Source organism: Nycticebus coucang, chromosome 5, assembly GCF_027406575.1.
Source record: "Nycticebus coucang isolate mNycCou1 chromosome 5, mNycCou1.pri, whole genome shotgun sequence".
Lineage (NCBI taxonomy): Eukaryota > Metazoa > Chordata > Mammalia > Primates > Lorisidae > Nycticebus > Nycticebus coucang.
In genome coordinates, this window is record NC_069784.1 from 58844006 (window position 1) to 58865601 (window position 21596).

Here is a 21596-nt window from a genome sequence, read left to right on the forward strand (position 1 = left end):
CAAGTAGCTCGGACTATAGGTGCCCACTACAACACCCAGCTATTTTTTTTCTTTTTTTTTGAGATAGAACCTCCAGTTGTTGCCCTGGGTAGAGTGCAGGGGCATCACAGCTCACAGCAACCTCCAACTCCTGGGCTTAAGTGATTCTCTTGCCTCAGCCTCCCAAGTAGCTGGGACCAAAGGCACCCGCCACAATGCCCAGCTATTTTTTGGTTGTAGTTGTCAATGTTTGGCAGGCCGAGGCTGGATTTGAATCCACCAGCTCAGGTGTATGTGGCTGCTTGAGCTACAAGCGCCAAGCCCACCCAGCTATTTTTTATATTTATTTATTTATTTATTTATTTTTGAGATGGAATCTTGAGCTGTCGCCCTGGGTAGAGTGCCGTAGCATCACAGCTCACAGCAACCTCAAACTCTTGGGCTTAAGCGATCTTCTTGCCTCAATCTCCCAAATAGCTGGGACCACAGGCCCCTGCCACAATGCCCGGCTATTTTTGGGTTATAGTTGTTATTGTTGTTTGGTGGGCCCGCGCTGGATTTGAACCTGCCAGCTCTGGTGTATGTGGCTGGTGCCTTAGCCGCTTGAGTGACAGGCCCTGAGCCTTATTATTTTTTTGTTGTTGTTGCAGTTTGGCTAGGGCTAGGTTCAAACCTGCCACTCTCGGTATATGTGTCTGGCACCCTACTCATTGAGCCACAGGCGCGGCCCCGGTTATTTTTTAGAGACCAGGTCTTGCTTTGGCTCAGGCTGGTCTTGAATCTATGAGCTCAGGCAATCTACCTGCCATGGCCTGCCAGAGTGCTAGGATTATAGGTATGAGCCCCATGCCTAGCTCTAGAAGCTAGAGCTTTTTGAGGAAAGGACTGTAATTTATCTATTTTATGCTAACTACTCAATATTTATCATTAAATTTATCATTAAATTACTGATTATTTATCAGGAACGCTATAAATTGCCTTTTTACACTGAAAGATAGCTCTGATAGTACAATAAGTCCAGCTTTGAATCACAGTTTCATCATTTCATAGCCTCACATAACCATTCTGGGTCTCAGATTTCTTCTTCTTCTTTTTTTTTTTTTTTGCAGTTTTTGGCCGGAGCCAGGTATACGCGCCACCCCCGGTATATGGGGTCGGTGCCCTACTCCTTTGAGCCATAGGCGCTGCCCAGTCGCAGATTTCTTATATGTTAAATGCGGATAATAAATGCCTACTCATGGTTGGATGTGGTGGCTCACATCTGTAATCCTAGCACTCTGGGAGGCTCAGCTGAGTGGATAGCTTAAGCTTAGGAGTTTGAGATCAGCTTGAGCAAGAGCAAGATGTCATCTCTACTAAAAATAGAAAAACTAGCTGGGTGTTGTGGCAGGTGCCTGTAGACCCAGCTGCTAGGGAGGCTGAAGAAAAGGACTGCTTGAGCCCAGAGTTGGAGGTTGCTGTGATCTGTGATGCACTGGCACTCTACTCAGAGTGACAGAGTGAGACTCTGTCTCAAAAAAAAATTTTTTAGGGATGGGGTTTTGCCCAGGTGGGACCTGAGTTCCTGGGTTCAAATGATCCTCTTGCTTCAGCCTCCAGAGTAGTTCAGGGTAGTTGGGACTATGGTCATGTACAACTGCAGCTGGCCAAAAGCACAATTTTGATAGTTCCACACTCCTTCCACATCAGTGCTTTTGCCAAAGATGCTCAGAAAACAGTCATATCAATATGAAGCTAATCCCCTTTATAACAAAGGGCATTTAAATTTGATGGCCTATAATCAATCACAATTTGTCTCATATCTTTTTTTTCCCCGTGTCCTAAGGAGGATCAGGATGGCCTCTTATCGTACAGGTTCATTTCTGACTTACAGAATGGTTCCTATTTCTTAAAAAAGGAGACCTGCTTCCAAGGTATTCCTCTTTTCATTTTTATTTTTCAATAGGTTCCAGAACTCACCTGAATCCCAGTTATTGTTGTTTGGTTGATACCAAAAGGTTCAATAGAAGTGACTTCCAACACGGCAGTACCTGCAATGGAACCAGCTTTTAGGAGCCCTTCACCATCCTCCTCAATGACTGACGAATTAGGGAAACACTTGAGAACACGAGAACTCACAAAGGCAGCTCCGTCCCTAGGGAATAAGTGGAGCAATTAGCATCTCTTGGGAGCCCTGTCTGACCAGAGAGAAAGGAGTACAAATTGTTAGAAGCTATATTTGAGGAAACTGCTTGCCATTCTCCATGATGTATAAAAGTCTGCCTCAGCAATGCCTGTGGCTCAGTGAAGGGCGCCGGCCCCATATACCAAGGATGGTGGGTTCAAACCCGGCCCTGGCCTGCTCTTGCTAACGCTGGTCTGCAACAAAAAATAGCGGGGCATTGTGGTGGGTGCCTGTAGTCTCAGCTACTTGGGAAGCTGAGGCAAGAGAATCTCCTAAGCCCAAGAGCTGGAGGTTGCTGTGAGCTGTGATGACACAGCATTCTACTGAGGGCAACAAAGTGAGACTCTGTCTCTAAAAAAAAAAAACTGCCCTTGTATTATTCTTATCTTTTATTATTTATTTATTTATTTAGTTTATTATTATTATTTTTTAAGTTTTTTTATTGGCCAGGGCTGGGTTTGAACCCACAACCTCCGGTATATGGGGCTGGCACCTTACTCCTTTGAGCCACAGGCACCACCCTATTTATTTATTTATTTATTATTATTATTATTTTTTTTGTAGAGACAGAGTCTCATTTTACCGCCTTCGGTAGAGTGCCATGATGTCACAGGACTCACAGCAACCTCTAGCTCTTGGGCTTCCACGATTCTCCTGCCTCAGCCTCCCAAGCAGCTGGGATTACAGGCACCTGCCACAATGCCCTGCTATTTTTTGGTTGCAGTTCAGCCGGGGCTGGGTTTGAACCCGCCACCCTCGGTACATGGGGCCGGCACCCTACTCACTGAGCCACAGTCGCCACCCTATTTATTTATTTTTGAGACAGAGTCTCACTTTGTCGCCCTTGATAGAGTGTCGACAGCAACCTCAAACTCTTGGGCTCAAGCAATTCTCTTGCCTCAGCCTCCTGAGTAGCTGGAACTACAGGTGCCTGCCTCAACACCCAGCTACTTTTAGAGACGGGATCTTGCTCTTGTTCATACTGGTCTCAAACCTGTGCCTGTGAAATCAGGCAATCCACCCACCTTAGCCTCCCTGAGTGCTAGGATTACAGGACTGAGCCACCGTGCCGGCCTGTATAGGGTCTCTTTTGATGGTGCTCAAAAGGGTTTAGAGCTTGACAGAGGTGATGGTTGCAAAATATTGTGAATGTACTAAATGCCACAGAATTTTACTTTATTTATTTATTAAAAATTTTTTTTTCTGGCTCAGCGCCTGTGGCTCAAGCCACTAAGGCACCAGCCACATACACCTGAGCTGGCGAGTTTGAATTCAGCCGGGGCCTGCCAAACCATGACAGATGCCACCAAAAAATTGCTGGGCGTTGTGGCGGGCGCCTGTAGTCCCAGCTACTTGGGAGGTGGAGGCAGGAGAATCGCTTGAGCTCAGGAGTTGGAGGTTGCTGTGAGCTGTGATGTTACAGCACTCTACTCAGGGCAACAGCTTGAGGCTCTGTCTCAAAACAAAAAAAAAAGAAAAGAAAAAGAAAAAAAACTTTTTTGGGCTCGGTGCCTGTAGCTCAAGCAGCTAAGGCGCCAGCCACATACACCAGAGCTGGCGGGTTCGAATCCAGCCCAGGCCTGCCAAACAACAATGACAACTACAACCAAAAAATAGCCGGGTGTTGTGGAGGGCGCCTGTAGTCCCAGCTCCTTGGGAGACTGAGGCAAGAGAATTGCCTAAGCCCAGGAATTGGAGGTTTCTGTGAGCTGTGTCGCCACGGCATTCTACTGAGGGTTATAAAGTGAGACTCTGTCTCAAAATAAATAAATAAATAAATAAATACATAAGGGAAATGCTTTAGGAAGAGATTTTATGAATAATACCTTAAAGCACAACCAACAAAAGTAAAAGAAACAAATAGGATTATACCAAACTAAAAAGCTTATATAGGCCAGGCACTGTGGCCACACGTATATATAATCCCAGCACTTTGGGAGGCCCGGCCCAGGTGTGAGGATCTCTTGAGCTTAGGAGTTTGAGACCAGGCTGATAAAGAGTGAGACCCTGTCTCTACTAAAAATAGAAAATATTAGCTGGGGAGGGTGATTGGTGCTTTTAGTCCCAGCTACTTTTTTTTTTTTTTTGTAGAGACAGAGTCTCACTGTATGGCCCCCGGTAGAGTGCCGTGGCCTCACACAGCTCACAGCAACCTCCAACTCCTGGGCTTAAGTGATTCTCTTGCCTCAGCCTCCCGAGTAGCTGGGACCACAGGCGCCCGCCACAACGCCCAGCTATAGTCCTAGCTACTTTGGAGACTGATGCAGGGAGGATCATTTGAACCCAAATTACAGCTAGGTAAGAGAAGTAAGTTCTAGTGTTTTCTACCACTGTATGATGACTATAGTTGACAACAGTATACTATATAGTTTCAAATAGCTATAAAGAAGGATAGTGAACATTCTCAACATAAAAAAATGATAGAAAAATGATAGATGTTTGAGATGATATATACTAATTACACTGATCTGATCACTATACATTATATATATTGAAACATCACTATATGCCCATGAATATGTATACTTATTATTTGTCAGTAAAAAAATAAAATTAGACCAGGCATGGTGGTTTATGTCTGTAATCCGTTTGGGAGGGTAAGGCAAGAGTATTGCAGGAGGCTAGGAGTTTAAGACAGCCTTTGGAAGTGCCTGTGGCTCAAGGAGTAGGGTGCTGGCCCCATACACTGCGGGTGGAGGGTTCAAGCCTGGCCCCAGCCAAAACTGCAAAAAAAAAAAAAAGAAGATAGCCTGGACAATAAAGCAAGATCCCATCTCTAGGAAAAAAAAAAACTGAAGAAAAAGAACAAAAATAAAATAGAGTTTGAGGTTGCTGTGAGCTATGATGCCATGGTACTATACTGAGGGCAAAAAAATAAAACTCTGTCTCCAAAAAATAGTTTTTTGTTTGTTTGTTTGTTTGTTTTTTGAGACAGAGCCTCAAGCTGTCACCCTGGGTAGAGTGCTGTGGCATCACAGCTCACAGCAACCTCCAACTCTTGGGCTTAGGCAATTCTCTTGCTTCAGCCTCCCAAGTAGCTGGGACTATAGGCGCCCACCACAACGCCTGGCTATTTTGTTTTGGTTGTAGTTGTCATTGTTGTTTGGCAGGCCCAGGCTGGATTTGACCCTGCCAGCTCTGGCGTATGTGGCTGGTGCCCTTGCTGCTTGAGCTATAGGTGCTGAGCCTCAAAAAAATAGTTTTATGTTATGTGAATTTCACCTCAGCTAAAAAAAATTATTTAGAAGTTAGAAAAATCACCTACAAAGCAAAGGTAGTTCTTTCCATGTGCAAAGTTTTACTGAAGATACTTAAAATTAGAATCTGGATTTTCCTTCTCCCCTTTTTTTTTTAGAGACAGAATCTCACTTTATGGCCCTTGGTAGAGTGCCGTGGCATCACACAGCTCACAGCAACCTCCAGCTCCTGGGCTTAAGCGATTCTCTTGCCTCAGCCTCCAGAGTAACTGGGACTACAGGTGCCCGCCATAGCACCCGGCTATTTTTTTGTTGCAGTTTGGCCGGGGCTGGGTTTGAATCCGCCACCCTCGGCATATGGGGCTGGCACCCTACTCACTGAGCCACAGGAGCCGCCCATTCCTTCTCCCTTCTATTTACCTATTGGTATGGAGTTTGAGCTGAGAGTTCATAGGCATCAGAATCTGCTCAGGCTGGCACTCTGGATAGAAAAGTTGGAGTTTTTCAAACACCTACAATGAAAAAATAAGATTTTCTTCATTTCTGGAAAAGATAAATTATGACCTTTACTTACATATGGACTTCAGTGTAATCTCAAGATTACATGCTATAAAATGACAACTATAAATCAACAGTCTGCCTAACTTCTAAATAGTCTAAAATCTTCCACAATGCTCCTTGAATAAACCAGGCATTCAAAACATACATGGGTATTCTAGAAATAAAACCTAATATGAGCTTTGTGTCTAATTGGTAGTATAAGGGTCTGGGCATTTGGCAAAATTTACACTTAAACACATCCTTCGTATTACTTAAATATTAAGTATAAATAACTTTGAAATTTCTTATTTACCCTTGGTAACCTGAAATAAGATTTGGAAACAGGCTTGGTGCGTGTGGCTCAAGCAGCTAAGGCGCTAGCCACATACACCTGAGCTGGTAGGTTTGAATCCAACCCGGGCCCGCCAAACAACGATAGCTGCAACCAAAAAAAAAAAAGCGGGGCATTGTGGGAGGTGCCTGTAGTCCCGGCTACTTGGGAAGCGGAGGCAGGAGCATGCTTGAGCCCAGGAGTTTGAGGTTGCTGTGAGCTGTGATGCCACAGAACTCTACCCAGGGCGACAGCTTGAGGCTCTGTCTCAAAAAAACAAAAAGATTTGGAAACAAAGAATGTATAATATAAAATTAGTAAGAGACACCACCCAGGTTTTTCTACCTTCTAGTAAGCACTTTTTTTTTTTTTGACATAGTCTCATTATATTGCCCTTGGTGGAGTGCAGTGGCATTACAGCTCACAGCAACCTCAAACTCCTGGGCTTAAGCGATTCCCTTGCCTCAGCCTTCCAAGTAGCTGGGACTACAGGCGCCCACCACAATGCCTGGCTATTTTTTGGTTGTAGTTGTCATTGTTGTTTGGCGGGCCCGGGCTGGATTTGAACCCGCCAGCTCCAGTGTATGTGGCTGGCGCCCTAGCCGCTGAGCTATAGGCACCAAGCCAAAGCACTTTTTTTCTATGTCACTCTGAGTCAGAGAACGAAAGCTAAAATAAAGAGGAAAAAAAGAAAAAATATATATCAGTCTCAAATTCAGGGACAGAGAAACTTACTTGTCCCTCATAAATGGTAACTTGTCCTTTTTTTCTATAAACTTTTTTTGAGACAGTCTCACTATGTCACCCTCGATAGAGTGCATGGTGTCTGTCATAGCTTACAACAACCTCTAACTCTTGGGCTTAAGTGATTCTTTTGCCTCAGCCTCCCAAGTAGCTGTGACTACAGGTGCCTGCCACAGTGCCTAGTTATTTTTTCTGTTGCAACTGTCATTGTTGTTTAGCAGGCCCAGGTGTGGTTTGAACCACCTGCCTCAGTGTATGTGGCCAGTGCCCTAACCACTGAGATACAGGCACTGAGCCTTTTATAAACATCGTAGTTTATTATTTATTTATTTTTGAGACAGAGCCTTAAGCTGTTGCCCTGGGTAGAGTGCCAACTCTTGGGCTCAAGCTATTCTCCTGCCTCCGCCTCCCAAGTAGCCAGGACCACAGGTGCCTGCCACAATACCCGGCTATTTGTTTGGTTGCAGCTGTCATTGTTGTTTGGCGGGCCTGGGCTGGATTCGAACCCCCCAGAGGAGGTGTATGTTGCTGGCGCCTTAGCTGCTTGAGCCACAGGCACCGAGCCCACTGTAGTTTTTTTTTTTTGGAGACAGAGCCTCAAGCTGTTGCCCTGGGCAGAGTGCTGTGGCATCACAGCTCACAACAACCTCAAACTCCTGGGCTTAAGTGATTTTCCTGCCTCCACCTCTCAAGTAGCTGGGACTACAGGCACCATCCACAACGCCCGGCTATTTTTTGGTTGCAGCCGTCGTTGTTTGGCGGGCCCGGGCTGGATTCAAACCTGCCAGCTAAGGTATATGTGGCTGGCGCCTTAGCTGCTTGAGCCACAAGCACCAAGCCCGTAGTTTATTTTTTAAGACATAATTTCTTTTTCTTTTTGAGACAGACTCTCATTTTGTCACCTTTGGTAGAGTGCCATGTTGTCATAGCTTATAGCAACCTCAAACTCTTGGGTTCAAACAATCCTCTTGCCTCAGCTTCTGAAGTAGCTAGGACTACAGGCACCCGGCACAACACCCGGCTATATTTATTTATTTTATTTTTATTTATTTATTTTTTAAAGAGACAAAGTCTCACTTTGTCACCCTCGGTGGAGTGCTGTGACATCACAGCTCACAGCAACCTCCAGCTCTTGGGCTTAGGTGATTCTCTTGCCTCATTCTCCCAAGTCCCGAGTCTCCCAACTCCTGGGCTCAAGCAATTCTTCTGCCTTGACCTCCCAAGTAGCTGGGACTACAGGCACCTGCCACAATGCCCAGCTATTTTTTGGTTGCACCCGTCATTGTTGTTTGGCTGGCCTGGGCTGGATTTGAATCTGCCAGCTCAGGTGTATGTGGCTGGTGCCTTAGCAGCTTGAGCCACAGGCGCCGAGCCAATTTTTAATTTGTTTTTTTTTGTTTTTTTTTTTGAGACAGAGTCTCATTCTGTTGCTCCAGGATAGAGTGCCATGATGTCAGCCTAGCTCACAGCAACCTCAAACTTTGGGGTTCAAGCAATCTTTCTGTTATAGCCTCCTGAATGGGACTACAGGTGTCCCACACAACACCTAGCTATTTTTTTTTTTTTAGAGATAGAGTCTCACTTTATCGCTCTCAGTAGAGTGCTGTAGTGTCACAGCTCATAGCAACCTCCAACTCCTGGCTTAGGCGATTCTCTTGCCTCAACCTCCCAAGTAGCTGGGTCTATAGTGCTCACCACAACGCCCAGCTATTTTTTGTTGCAGTTTGGCCGGGCTGGGTTAAAACCTGCCATCCTCAGTATATTGGGCTGGTGCCCCACCCACTGAGCCACAGGCACTGCTCAACACCTGGCTATTTTAGAGACGAGATCTCTCTCTGGCTCACGCTGGTCTTGAACCTGTGAATGCAGGCAATTTACCCGTCTCTGCTTCCCAAGTTCTGGGATTACAGGTGTAAGCCAAGGGCTGGTCTTGAACTCCTGAGCTCAAGAAATCCTTCCACCTAAGCCTCCTGGAGTTCTAGGATTATGTGAGCCACCGTGTCCAGCCTGTTTTTGAGACAGAGTCGCACTATGTTGCTCTCAGTAGAGGGCTGTGTTCACAGCTCACAGCAACCTCAAACTCTTGGGCTTAAGCGATTCTCTTGCCTCTGCCTCCCAAGTAGCTGGGACTACAGGCATCTGCCACAATGCCCAGCTATTTTTTTATTGCAGTTGTTTAGCTGGCCCAGGCCGGGTTCGAACCCACCACCCTTGGTGCATGTGGCTGGCACCGTAACCACTGTGCTATGGGCGCTGAGCCAGCACGGGTTTTATAATTGTGAGATATGTTCCATCTATGCCTAGTTTGTTGTGGATTTTTATCATGAAAAGGCACTGGAGTTTATTGAATGTTTTTCTTGAATCTAGTGAGATCATCATATGGTCTTTGTTTTTACTTTTGTTTATGTGGCGAATCATAATTATTGATTTTTGTTAAGTTGAACTACCCTTGCACCCCAGGATGAAACTCAACTTGATCATGGTGAATTATGTTTTTGGTGGGCTGTTGAATTCAGATTACTATTTTTTTTTTTTGTAGAGACAGAGTCTCACTTTATGGCCCTCGGTAGAGTGCCGTGGCCTCACACAGCTCACAGCAACCTCCAACTCCTGGGCTTAGGCGATTCTCCTGCCTCAGCCTCCCGAGTAGCTGGGACTACAGGCGCCCAACACAACGCCCGGCTATTTTTTGGTTGCAGTTTGGCTGGGGCCGGGTTTGAACCCGCCACCCTCAGTATATGGGGCCAGCGCCTTACCGACTGAGCCACAGGTGCCGCCCTCAGATTACTATTTTTATAATAAATAGTAAATAATATTTTTATGGGAATTTTTACATTTGTTTTTACTTTATTTTTTTGAGACAGAGCCTCAAGCTGTCACCCTGGGTAGAGTGCTGTAGCGTCACAGCTCACAGCAACCTCCAACTCCTGGGCTCAAGTGATTCTCCTGCCTCTGCCTCCCAAGTACTTGGTTGGGACTACAGGCGCCCGCCACAATGCCCAGCTATTTTTTTTTTTTTTTTTTTTGGTTGCAGCCATCATTGTTGTTTGGCGGCCCAGGCTCGATTTGAACCCGCTAGCTCAGGTGTATGTGGCTGGCACCTTAGCCGCTTGAGCCACAGGCACCAAGCCTACATCTGTTTTTGTAAGGGATACTGACCTATATGCTTTTTGTGCCCTTTCCTGGCTTTGGTATCAAACTGATACTGGTGTTTGGAATGAGTTAGGGAAGATTTCCTCCTCGATGTTATAGAATAATTCTATAGGATGTACTAGTTCTTCTTTGTAGGTTTGATAGAATTTGGCTGTGAATCCATTTGGTCTGGGGCTTTTTTAAAATTATTTTTTTTAATTTAAGATTAATATGAAGATACAAGCATTAGGTTATATAATTTATACATGACAGATAAAATTCAGAGTTGTATTGGGCGGCACTTGTGGCTCAGTGGGTAGGGCACCAGCCCCATATACCGAGGGTGGTGGGTTCAACCCTGGACCCAGCCAAACTGCAACAAAAAATAGTTGGACATTATGGCTGGCACCTGTAGTCCCATCTACTCAGGAGGCTGAGGCAAGAGAATCGCCTAAGCCCAAAAGCTGGAGGTTGCTGTGAGCTGTGACATCATAACACTCTATCGAGGGTGACAAAGTGAGACTCTGTGTCAAAAAAAAAAAAATTCAGAGTTGTATCCTACACCCAGGGAGTGTGCCATATATCCGTGCATTGTACCCATTTGTTGGGAAGCTACTGAACCTCTTTTCTTGATTTTTTAATTTTTTTGCAGTTTTTGATCGGGGCTGGGTTTGAACCCACCACCTCCGGCATATGGGGCTGGCGCCCTACCCCCCTTTTCTTAATCTTAATTGAGATTTTCTCTTATGTGGGTCTGTGATTGTTAGTCCCTAGTTTCAAATTGGTATTGAGTACGTGTGATGCTTGTTTTTCTAATCTTGCCCTACTTTATTTAGGAGAATGTTCTCCAAATCCACTCAGGTTTTTACAAATGACACCAATTTTCCATCTTTTTTTAGGGATGAATAGCATTCCATGGCATACATATACACTACAATTTATTAATCCATTCATATGTTGATGGGCAGTTGGGTTGTTTCCACATCTTTGTGATTGTGAACTGAGCAGCTATGAGCATTCTAGTGAAAATGTCCCTGTGGTATAATGTCTTTTTTTTTGTTTTGTTTGGGTAAAAACCTAGTCATGGAATTGCAGGGTCAAATGGAAGGCCTACTTTTAATTCTTTTAGGAATTGCCATCCTTCTTTCCATAGAGGCTGTACTAGTTGGCGGTCCCACCAACACTGCATGAGTTCTCCATTCCTTCTGCTCCCATGGCAGCAACTGTTGCGTTGGGACCTTGTGATGTGGCCATTCTGACTGGCAGGTATCTTAAAGTGGTTTTGGTCTACATTCTCTGATAATTAAGGATGATGAGCAATTTTTCATGTGCTATTCTTTTGTCCTCAGTGAGAAAAATTTCTATTCATGTCTCTTGCCCAGTTTTTAATGGGGTTGTTTGTTCTTTTGTTGTTGATATGCTTGAGTTCATTGTAAATTCTGGTGATTAGCCCTTTTTTCATAGCAAGCAAATGTCTCCTCCCATTCTGAATGTTGTCTTTTTGCTTTGTGGATTGTATCCTTAGCTGTGCCAAAACTTTTTAACTTGATCAGGTCCCATTTATTTTTGTGCTGCTGCAATTGCCAATGGGATCTTCTTCATAAATTCTTTCCCTAGACTGAGAAGATTAAGAGTTTTCCTCACACTGTCTTCTAGGGGTTTTTTTTTTTTTTTGAGACAGAGCCTCAAGCTGTCGCCCTGGGTAGAGTGCTGTGGCATCACAGCTCACAGCAACCTCCAACTCTTGGACTTAGGCGATTCTCTTGCCTCAGCCTCCCAAGTAGCTGGGACTACAGGTGCCTGCCACCATGCTCAGCTATTTTTTGGTTGCAGTTGTCATTGTTATTTGGCGGGCCCAGGCTGGATTCAAACCTGCCAGCTCAGGTCTATGTGGTTGGGGCCTTAGCCACTTGAGGCACAGGTGCCGAGCCTCTTCTAGGGTTTTTATTATTTTTGTTTCTTAGATTTAGATCTTTTATCCATTGGAGTTAATTGTAAGTGGTAAGAAGTGCCAGTCTGGTTTTATTCTCCTACATGTGGCTAATCAGTTATCCTAGTATTAAAAGCTCCTAGGCCTGGGAGCTTTTTTTTTAGATAGAGTCTTACTCTGTTAGAGTGCCATGGCATCAGCTTAGCTCATAGCAACCTCAAATTCCTGGGTTCAGGGCGGCACCTGTAGCTCATTGAGTAGGGTGCTGGCCCCACATACTGAGGGTGGTGGGTTTGAACCTGAGCCTGGCCAAACTGCAACAAGAATTAGTTGCGTGTCAAATTAGGAGGCTAAGACAAGAGAATCCTCTAACCCCAAGAGCTGGAGGTTGCTGTGAGTTGTGACACTACAGCACTCTACTAAGGAGGAGGGTGACAGAGTGAGACCCTGTCTCAAAAAAAAAAAAAATTCCTGGGTTCAGGCAATCCTCCTGCCTCAGGCCCTCCAGGTAGCTGGAACTATAGGTGCCTGTCACAATGCTTGGCTAATTTTTTCTATTTTTAGTAGAGACAGGGTCTGGGTCTTGCTCAGGCTGGTCTTAAACTCCTGAACTCAAGGGATCCTCCTGACTTGGCTTCCCAGAGTGCTGGGGTTACAAGTGTGGGCCACTTTGCCCGGCCTAGGAATTTTTTTGTTAGATTTTTATTACTGCTTCAATTTTGATGCTTGTTATTGGTCTGCTCAGATTTCTATTTCTTTCTTTTTTTTCTTTTTTTTGAGACAGAGCCTCAAGCTGTCACCCTGGGTATAGTGCCGTGGCATCAAGGCTCACAGCAACCTCAAACTCCTGGGCTCAAGCAATTCTCCTGCTTCCACCTCCCAAGTAGCTGGGACTACAGGTGGCCGCCACAACACCCGGCTATTTTTTGGTTGCAGCTGTCATTGTTGTTTGGTGGGCTGGTCTGGATTTGAATCTGCCAGCTCAGGGTATGTGGCTGACGCCTTAGCCGCTTGAGCCACAGGTGCTGAGCCCAGATTTCTATTTCTTCCAAAGTCTTTGGAGTTTGTGTGTTTCCAGGAATTTATCCATTTCTTCTACACTTTCTAGTTTATGCACGTAGAGATTTTCATAGTATTCGTGGATGATATTTTGTATTTCTGTGGTATCAGTTATATCACTCTTTTACATTTCTGATTGAGTTTATTTGGGTCCTTTTTCTTCTGTTTCTAGTAAATCTAGATAGAGATGTATGGTTTTTTTTGAAACAAAGTCTCAGTCTGTCACCTTGGGTACAGTGCCGTGGCATCAAACCTCACAGCAACCTCAAACTCTTGGGCTTAGGCTATTCTCTTGCCTCAGCCTCCCAAGTAGCTGGGACCACAGGTGCCTGCCACAACACCCTGCTATTTTTTGGTTGTAGTTGTCATTGTTGTTTAGCTGGCCCGGGCTGGTCTTTCTTTCTTTCTTTTCTTTCCTCCCCTTCCTTCCCTTCCTTCCTCTTTCTTTCTCTCTCTCTCTTTCTCTCTTTGCTTCTCTCCCTCCTTCTCTTTCTTTCCTTCCTTCCTTCTTCCTTTCCTTTCTTCTTTCACTTCCTTTCCTTCCTTTCTTCTTTTCTTTCTTTCCTTTTCTTTTGTAGAGACAGAGTCTCATTTTGTCATCCTCGGTAGAGTGCCATGGCGTCACAGCTCACAGCAACCTCCAACTCCTGGGCTTAGGCGATTGTCTTGCCTCAGCCTCCTGAGTAGCTGGGACCACAGGTGTCCCCCACAACGCTTGGCTATTTTTTTGTTGCAGTTTGGCTGGGGCCGGGTTTGAACTCGCCATTCTCAGTATATGGGGCCAGCACCCTATTTACTGAGCCACAGGCACCACCCCAGATTTTGTTCATCTTTCAAAGGATCAACTTTTTGTGTTGTTAATCCATTATATTTTTTCTGTCTCACTTGGTCACCCTTGGTAGGGTGCTCTGGCATCTTAGCTCACAGCAACCTCAAATGATTCTCTTGCCTCAGCCTCCCAAGCAGCTGGGACTACAGGTGCCTGCTGCAATTCCCAGCTATTTTTTAGAGACAGGGTCTCGCTCTTGCTCAGGCTGGTCTCGAACCTGTGAGCTCAGGCAATCCACTTGCCTCAGCCTCTCAAGTGCTGGGATTACAGGGGTGAGCCACTGCTCCCGGCCATTTCATTTAGTTCTGATTTGAGTTTTGTTATTTCTTTTCTCCTACTTGTTTTGGGTTTGGTTCGCTCTTCCTTTTCTGGTTCCTTGAGATGTGACATTAGATTGTTAATTTGTGATCTTCCCGTCTGTCTGATATAGGAATTTAAGGCTATGAATCTTTCCCTTAGGACCGCTTTTACTGTATCTCATAGATTTTGACAACTTGCGTCACCTTTGTTGTTCAGTTCAAGGAATCTTTTGATTGTCATCTTAATTTCATCATTGACCCAAGGATTGTTCAATAGCAGGTTGTTTAATTTCCATGACTTTTTGTAGATTTCAGTGTTTCTCTTGGAGTTGATTTCTAGTTTTATTCCACTATGGTCTGAGAAGATACATAGTATTATTTCAATTTTTTTGAATTTGCTGAGACCTAAGATATTAGGTGGAATGTATATTTAGTAATTTTGTCTAGAATGTTCTATAACTATCCATCAGGTCCATTTGTTCTAGAGCACTGTCTAAGTCCAGTATTTGTTTCCTGATTTTCTGCTTTGATGACCTTGCAGGGGAGAGTAGGTGCACTGGGAGCCTGTGATGCAGCTGTTCTGCTTTATCCTATTTCCCTGTGACTGTCACAGTTCAAGCTGGTGCTCAATGATCTTCCTATGCAGTGCTGGGTTGTTCCCCAGGCTGCTGTTGGCATCTCAAGTTGGGGTCTGGGCGAGAGCCTCTCCAGAGAGTCCCGTGATTTAGAGGATTGCTCTACCTGGCTCTTCCCACGGGGGTGACAGTGGCATCTGGGTGAGGCTATTCTAGGCAAGGGTCATGGGTGTCCAGGCTGTGGGCATTTGCTAACACTAGGTCCAGGTGTGATGGAGGCTGGAGACTGGCAGTCCCTGGCAGGGTGCTGAACCACCAGGTGGGTTCTACCAGGCTACAAGTGAGCGCCTTAGAGGTATGGCTGTGGAACTTAATAGTAGTGGGGAGCCTTGGAGCTGGGTACAGGGGTGGCAGTGGTAGAGCTTAGGGGACAGAGCAGCAACAGAAGAGCTTCAGGCCCAGGGACACAGTTGAGCCTTGGGAGCGGAGCCTTGGGCCAGGCCTGTGGGCAATGCTGGGGCCTCAGGAGGTGGGGTCATGGGCTCAGCAACAGGGCTGATTGACAGTGGAGCTACAGACTCAGTACCCGTTGTAGTGGAGCCTCAGAGGCAGAGCTGTGGGCCCAACAGCAGCAATGGAGCCTCAGGGGCAGAGTCTTGGGGCCCTGTAACTTATATTTTTTATTTTATTTCAGATGGGTACCAGCAGCCTTGTCACCCCCATAAGATGGATACCGCTGGCCACCGACTTGCACGGGGGGGGGTTGGGGGGGCTGTGTAGGATAAAAGATGAAAGGACAAAATATGAGCACACCATAACTCTGAAATGATGACAGCACCACTCTTAGGTCAGTCCGGATGGGGCCGGAACAGAACAAGATAAGAACTAATGGGCCAAGTACTGTCACAATGAGAGTTAACAAGCTAAGTGCTGTGACAAACTGCTTTACTTATTCACTAATTGCCAGATCTGCTTGATGTGTTGCCAGATCTGCTTTATGTGACCTTTATGTTACCTGTCTGCTAATCTGCTAAATTGCAAGGTTCACTTCTGTAAAAGGGGTCATTGTGACCCTGCACTTGCTTTTTGCTTCTTTTGCCAACTTTTAATCCACCTGTTTGTCCCTTAGCCAACTTTCAGACTATAATAACCCCAGCTTCAGACCCCTCAATGCTCTCTCACTTAGTCTGCTTTAGACTTTGCTGAGACAGCCCTGTGGTTAATAAGACTCCTTTTTGAACTTCTAATTTGAGTCGGTGGTCCTTATCTCACCCCATTACAATTTTATTTTATTTTTTTTAAACAGTTTCTCACTATGTCACCGTTGGTAGAGTGCTGTGGCGTCACAGCTCACAGCAACCTCAAATTCTTGGGTTTAAGTGATTCTCTTGCCTCAGCCTCCCAAGTAGCTGGGACTACAGGTCCCACCACAATGCCTAGCTATTTTTTTTGTAATTGTTGTTTAGCAGGCCCGGGGGTGGGTTTGAACCTGCCAGCCTAGTGTATGTGGCAGGCACCCTAGCCACTGAACTATGGGCACTGAGCCCAACTTGTACTTTCAATCTAAAAACGATATGACTACTTAGCTTTTAGCCTACAATCATCTGGAGAAACTATTCATACTCTTAGACCTTATCAGAAGTTAGAATTATATTTCATTCTATCTATGAATATAATTTATTTTTTTTTGTAGAGAAAGAGTTTCACTTTATCGCCCTAGGTAGAATGCTGTAGCATCACACAGCTCACAGCAACCTCCGACTCCTGGACCTAGGCAATTCTCTTGCCTCAGCCTCCCGAGTAGCTGGAACTACTGGTGCCCACCACAGTGCCTGGCTATTTTTTTGTTGCAGTTTGGCCAGGGCCGGGTTTAAACTTGCCACCCTCCATATATGGGGCCAGTGCCCTACCCACTGAGCCACAGGTGCTGCCTAATTTTTTTTTTTTAGAGACAGAGTCTAACTTTATTGCCCTTGGTAGAGCGCTGTAGCATCACAGCTCACAGCAACCTCCAACTCCTGGGCTTAGGCAATTCTCTTGTCTCAGCCTGATGAGTAGCTGGGACTACAGGCATCTGCCACAACACCTGGCTATTTTTTTGTTGCAGTTTGGCCGGGGTAGGTGGTGAACCCGCCACCCTCAGTATATGGGGCCGGCACCCTACCCACTGAACCACAGGTGCTGCCCCTGTGAATATATTTAAATGTACTATATCATAACACATTTAATAAGGTATGTTCAAATCTTCTGCTCCATGTGTGGGAAAACAAAGGGAGTATGTGTGCTAAAGTTTCTAATGTCAGTACTATACGCAAGCAATTAGCAGGCATGACAAAGATCTAGGACCCGCAAACCTGTTTCAGGAATCCCTCTAGCAATTTTTTATCTATATACAGACTAAGCCCTTCATGGATGATAAGGGAATACAATTTTCTTCTCCTTAACATACAAAAATAAGATTTAGGTTTGGGAGCTTACCAGGATCTGAACTTCATCAGACAGTTCCAAGAAATTCCCCTCAAACTGCTCAGAGGAACTGTTCGTACAGCGAACAGTGACTTTAATACTGGTCCGTCCAGCTGCTTTTGTGTGGACAACCATGGCAAAGTTATTCTCTAGTGGGAGCTGTAAGAAAACCTAAAACAGTAAGGGGATGAAGTAAGAAATATTCATGAATAAACGCTGCCCTCTGTCTTTGTTGTTAACAATAAGGAAAATGTATGTTGGAAATAGCTAACTAAAAGAAGTACAGAGCTTCTTTTCATAGCTTTTGTTTTTGTTTTATTTATTTATTTATTATTATTATTAATATTTTGCAGTTTTTGGCCAGGGCTGGGTTTGCACCTGCCACCTCTGGCATATGGGGCTGCCATCCTACTCCTTTGAGCCACAGGTGCCGTCTTATTTTGTTGTTTTTTAGAGATAGTATCTGGCTCTGTCACATGGACTGGGGTGCAGTGGGAATGATTATACCTCACTGCAGCCTCAAACTCCTGGGTTCCAGTGATCTGCCCACCTTAGCTTCCCAAGTATCTGGGATTACAGGTGTGTACCTGGCTAATTTTTGTTTTTTGTGAAGACAGGTTCTTTCTATGTTGCTGAGGGTAGTCTCCAGCTCCTACAAACAATTCTCCCATGTCAGCCTCCCAACGTGCTGGATTACAGGCAGATGCCAGACCTGGCCTTCATAGTTAAATATTTTTTCATATTCCCAACAGCATAATCACCTTTAAAGTAAGCCTTTGTTTGCCATGCTCAACTAATTCTGGCAAGCCTCCCCAAGATTCTTTCTTATATTGTCTCAACGTCAATTCACTGATAGAAGAAAGGAAATGCTGAAAGTAGTTTCTTTTCTTTCTTTTCTTTTTTTTTTCTTAGAGACAGAGTCTCACTTTGTCGCCCGTGGTAAAGTGCCATGGTGTCACACAGTTCACAGCAACCTCAAACTCTTGGGCTCAAGTGATTCTCTTGCCTTAGCCTTCCGAGTAGTTGGGACTACAGGCACCTGCCACAACGCCTGGCTATTTGTTGGTTGTAGTTGTTATTGTTGTTTAGCAGGCCCAGGCTGGGCTCGAACCTGCCAGCTTTGGTGTGTGTGGCTGGTGCACTTACTCACTACAGACACTGAGCTGGGAAGCTTGCATTTTAAGAGTGTGCTAAAACTGGTTGACCTTCTCCCTACGTGCTTCACTTATCATTCCAGCCTAGACTGGATAGGGAGGACAAGAACTTGACAGACTTCTGGTAATAGGAATGGTAGGGCCAATACCAAGGCAAATATTGAGTAGCACCTACCTCCTTTTCAGCATTCATTTCATGTCCTATCTCCTTTGCCTTCTTGATGTCCAAAACCCTGAAGACCTTATAGCTCTTTTTTTTTTAATTAATTAATTTATTTTTATTGTTAAATCATACCTGTGTACATTAGTGCAATCAAGGGGTACAATGTGCTGGTTTCTGAAATATTCTCATCAAACTGTTCAACGTAGCCTTCGTGGCATTTTCTTAGTCACTGTATGTAGGCATTTGTATTCTGCATTTAGTAGGTTTTGCTGTACCCATTCTAAGATGCACTGTAGGGTGGCCCCACCTATTACTCTCCCTCCACTATGACCTCCCCCCTCCCTTACCCTTCCTTGGCCCTTTCCCCATAGTCTTGTGCTATAGTTGGGTTATAGCCTTCATTTGAAAGCTATAATTTAGCTTCATAGTAGAGCTGAGTACATTGGATACTTTTTCTTCCATTCCTGAGATACTTAGCTAAGAAGAATATGTTCCAGCTCCATCTATGTAAACATGAAAGAGGTAAAGTCTCCATCTTTCTTTAAGGCTGCATAATATTCCATGGTATACATGTACACAATTTGCTAGTCCATTCATGGATTGATGAGCACTTGGACTTCTTCCAGGACTTAGCAATTATGAATTGGGCTGCAATAAACATTCTGGTACAGATGTCCTCATTATATTGTGATTTTTGGTCTTCTGGGTATAAACCTAGTAAAGGAATTATAGGATCGAATGGCAGGTCTATTTTTAGGTCTCTAAGTATTCTCCAAACATCCTTCCAGAAGGAACGTATTAGTGTGCAATCCCACCAGCAATGTAGAAGTGTGCCCTTTTCTCCACATCCACACCAACATCTCTGGTTTTGGGATTTTGTTATGTGGGCTACTCTTACTGGGGTTAGGTGATATCTCAAAGTAGTTTTGATTTGCATTTCTCTGATGAATAAGGATGATGAGCTTTTTTTCATGTGTTTGAAATTGTGCATCTGGGGTGGCGCCTGTGGCTCAGTCGGTAAGGCGCCGGCCCCATATACCGAGGGTGACGGGTTCAAACCCAGCCCCGGCCAAACTGCAACCGAAAAATAGCCGGGTGTTGTGGCGGGCACCTGTAGTCCCAGCTACTTGGGAGGCTGAGGCAAGAGAATCGCTTAAGCCTGGGAGTTGGAGGTTGCTGTGAGCTGTGTGAGGCCACAGCACTCTACCGAGGGCCATAAAGTGAGACTCTGTCTCTACAAAAAAAAAAAAAAAAAAGAAAAGAAATTGTGCATCTGTCTTCTTTAGAGAAGTTTCTCTTCAAGTACCTTGCCCACCCTGAGATGGGGTCACGTGTTCTTTTCTTGCTAATAGGTTTGAGTTCTCTGTGGATTCTGGTTATTAGACCTTTATTGGAGGTATAACGTGCAAATATTTTCTCCCTTTCTGAGGGCTGTCTGCTTGCTTTACTTACTATGTTCTTGGCTGTGCAGAAGCTTTTTAGTTTGATCAGGTCCCAGTAGTGTATTTTTGATACTGCTTCAATTGCCTGGGGAGTCCTCCTCATAAAATATTGACCCAGGCCAATTCCTTCAAGAGTTTTCCCTGGACTTTCTTCAAGTATTTTTATAGTTTCATGTCTTAAGTTTAAATCTTTTATCCAGTGAGAGTCTATCTTAGTTAATGGTGAAAGGTGTGGGTCCAGTTTCAATCTTCTACAGGTTGCCAGCCAGTTTACCCAGCACCTTTTGTTAAATAGGGAATCTTTTCCCCACTGAATGTTTTTAATTGGCTTGTCAAAGATCAAATAACGGTAAGTAACTGGATTCATCTCTTGGTTCTCTATTCTGTTCCAGACATCTACTTCTCTGCTTTTGTGCCAGTACCATGCTGTTTTGATCACTATGGATTTATAGTACAGTCTCAGGTCTGGTAGCGTGATTCCTCCTGATTTGTTTTTATTGCTGAGTAATGTTTTGGCTATTCGAGGTTTTTTCTGATTCCATATAAAACAAAGTATTAGTTTTTCAAGATCTTTAAAATATGACAATGGAGCTTTAATAGGAATTGCATTAAAATTATGTATTGCTTTGGGTAGTATAGACATTTTAACAATGTTGATTCTTCCCAGCCATGAGCATGGTATGTTTTTCCATTTGTTAACATCTTCAGCTATTTCTTTTCTTAAAGTTTCATAGTTCTCTTTGTAGATATCTTTCACGTCCTTTGTTAGGTATACTCCCAAATATTTCATCTTCTTTGGCACTACTGTGAAAGGAATAGAGTCCTTAACTGTTTTTTCAGCTTGGTTATTGTTGGTATATATAAAGGCTATAGACTTATGGGTGTTGATTTTGTAGCCTGAGACATTGCTGTATTCCTTGATCACTTCTAAAAGTTTTGTAGTAGAATCCCTAGTGTTTTCCAGATATACAATCATATCATCTGCAAAAAGTGAAAGTTTGATCTCTTCTGACCCTATGTGGATACCCTTGATCACCTTTTCTTCCCTAATTGCAATGGCTAAAACTTCCATTACAATGTTAAAGAGCAATGGAGATAATGGGCAACCTTGCCTGGTTCCTGATCTAAGTAGAAATGATTTCAATTTAACTCCATTCAATACGATATTGGCTGTGGGTTTGCTGTAGATGGACTCTATTAGTTTAAGAAATGTTCCTTCCATACCAATTTTCTTAAGTGTTCTGATCATGAAGAGATGCTGGATATTATCAAAAGCTCTTTCTGCATCAATTGAAAGAATCATGTAGTCCTTATTTTTTAGTTTGTTTATGTGCTGAATTACATTTGTAGATTTACGTATATTGAACCAGCCTTGAGACCCTGGGATAAATCCACTTAGTCATGGTGTATAATTTTTTTGATGTGTTGTTGGATTCTGCTTGTTAGGATCTCATTGAGTATTTTAGCATCAATATTAATTAGTGATATTGGTCTATAATTTTCTTGTTGGGTCTTTCCCTGGTTTAGGGATCAAGGTGATGTTTGCTTTGTAGAATGTGTTGGATAATATTCCTTCTTTTCTATATTTTGGA

The 21596-nt window shown here is 44.2% G+C and overlaps 1 protein-coding gene across 2 annotated transcripts in view; it reads right to left on the minus strand.

Annotated features, from left to right (window-relative positions):
- The window catches only part of NUP210L (nucleoporin 210 like), a 144213-nt gene that overhangs the window by 34306 nt on the left and 88311 nt on the right, over window positions 1-21596 (minus strand). For both annotated transcript variants that reach the window (XM_053592512.1, XM_053592511.1), the window contains exons 27-29: window positions 17258-17416; window positions 5761-5852; window positions 1939-2113 (exon numbers count right to left, since the gene is read on the minus strand). In XM_053592512.1, the coding sequence (XP_053448487.1) occupies window positions 1939-2113; window positions 5761-5852; window positions 17258-17416 (426 nt within the window). The remainder of the gene's footprint in view (window positions 1-1938; window positions 2114-5760; window positions 5853-17257; window positions 17417-21596) is intronic.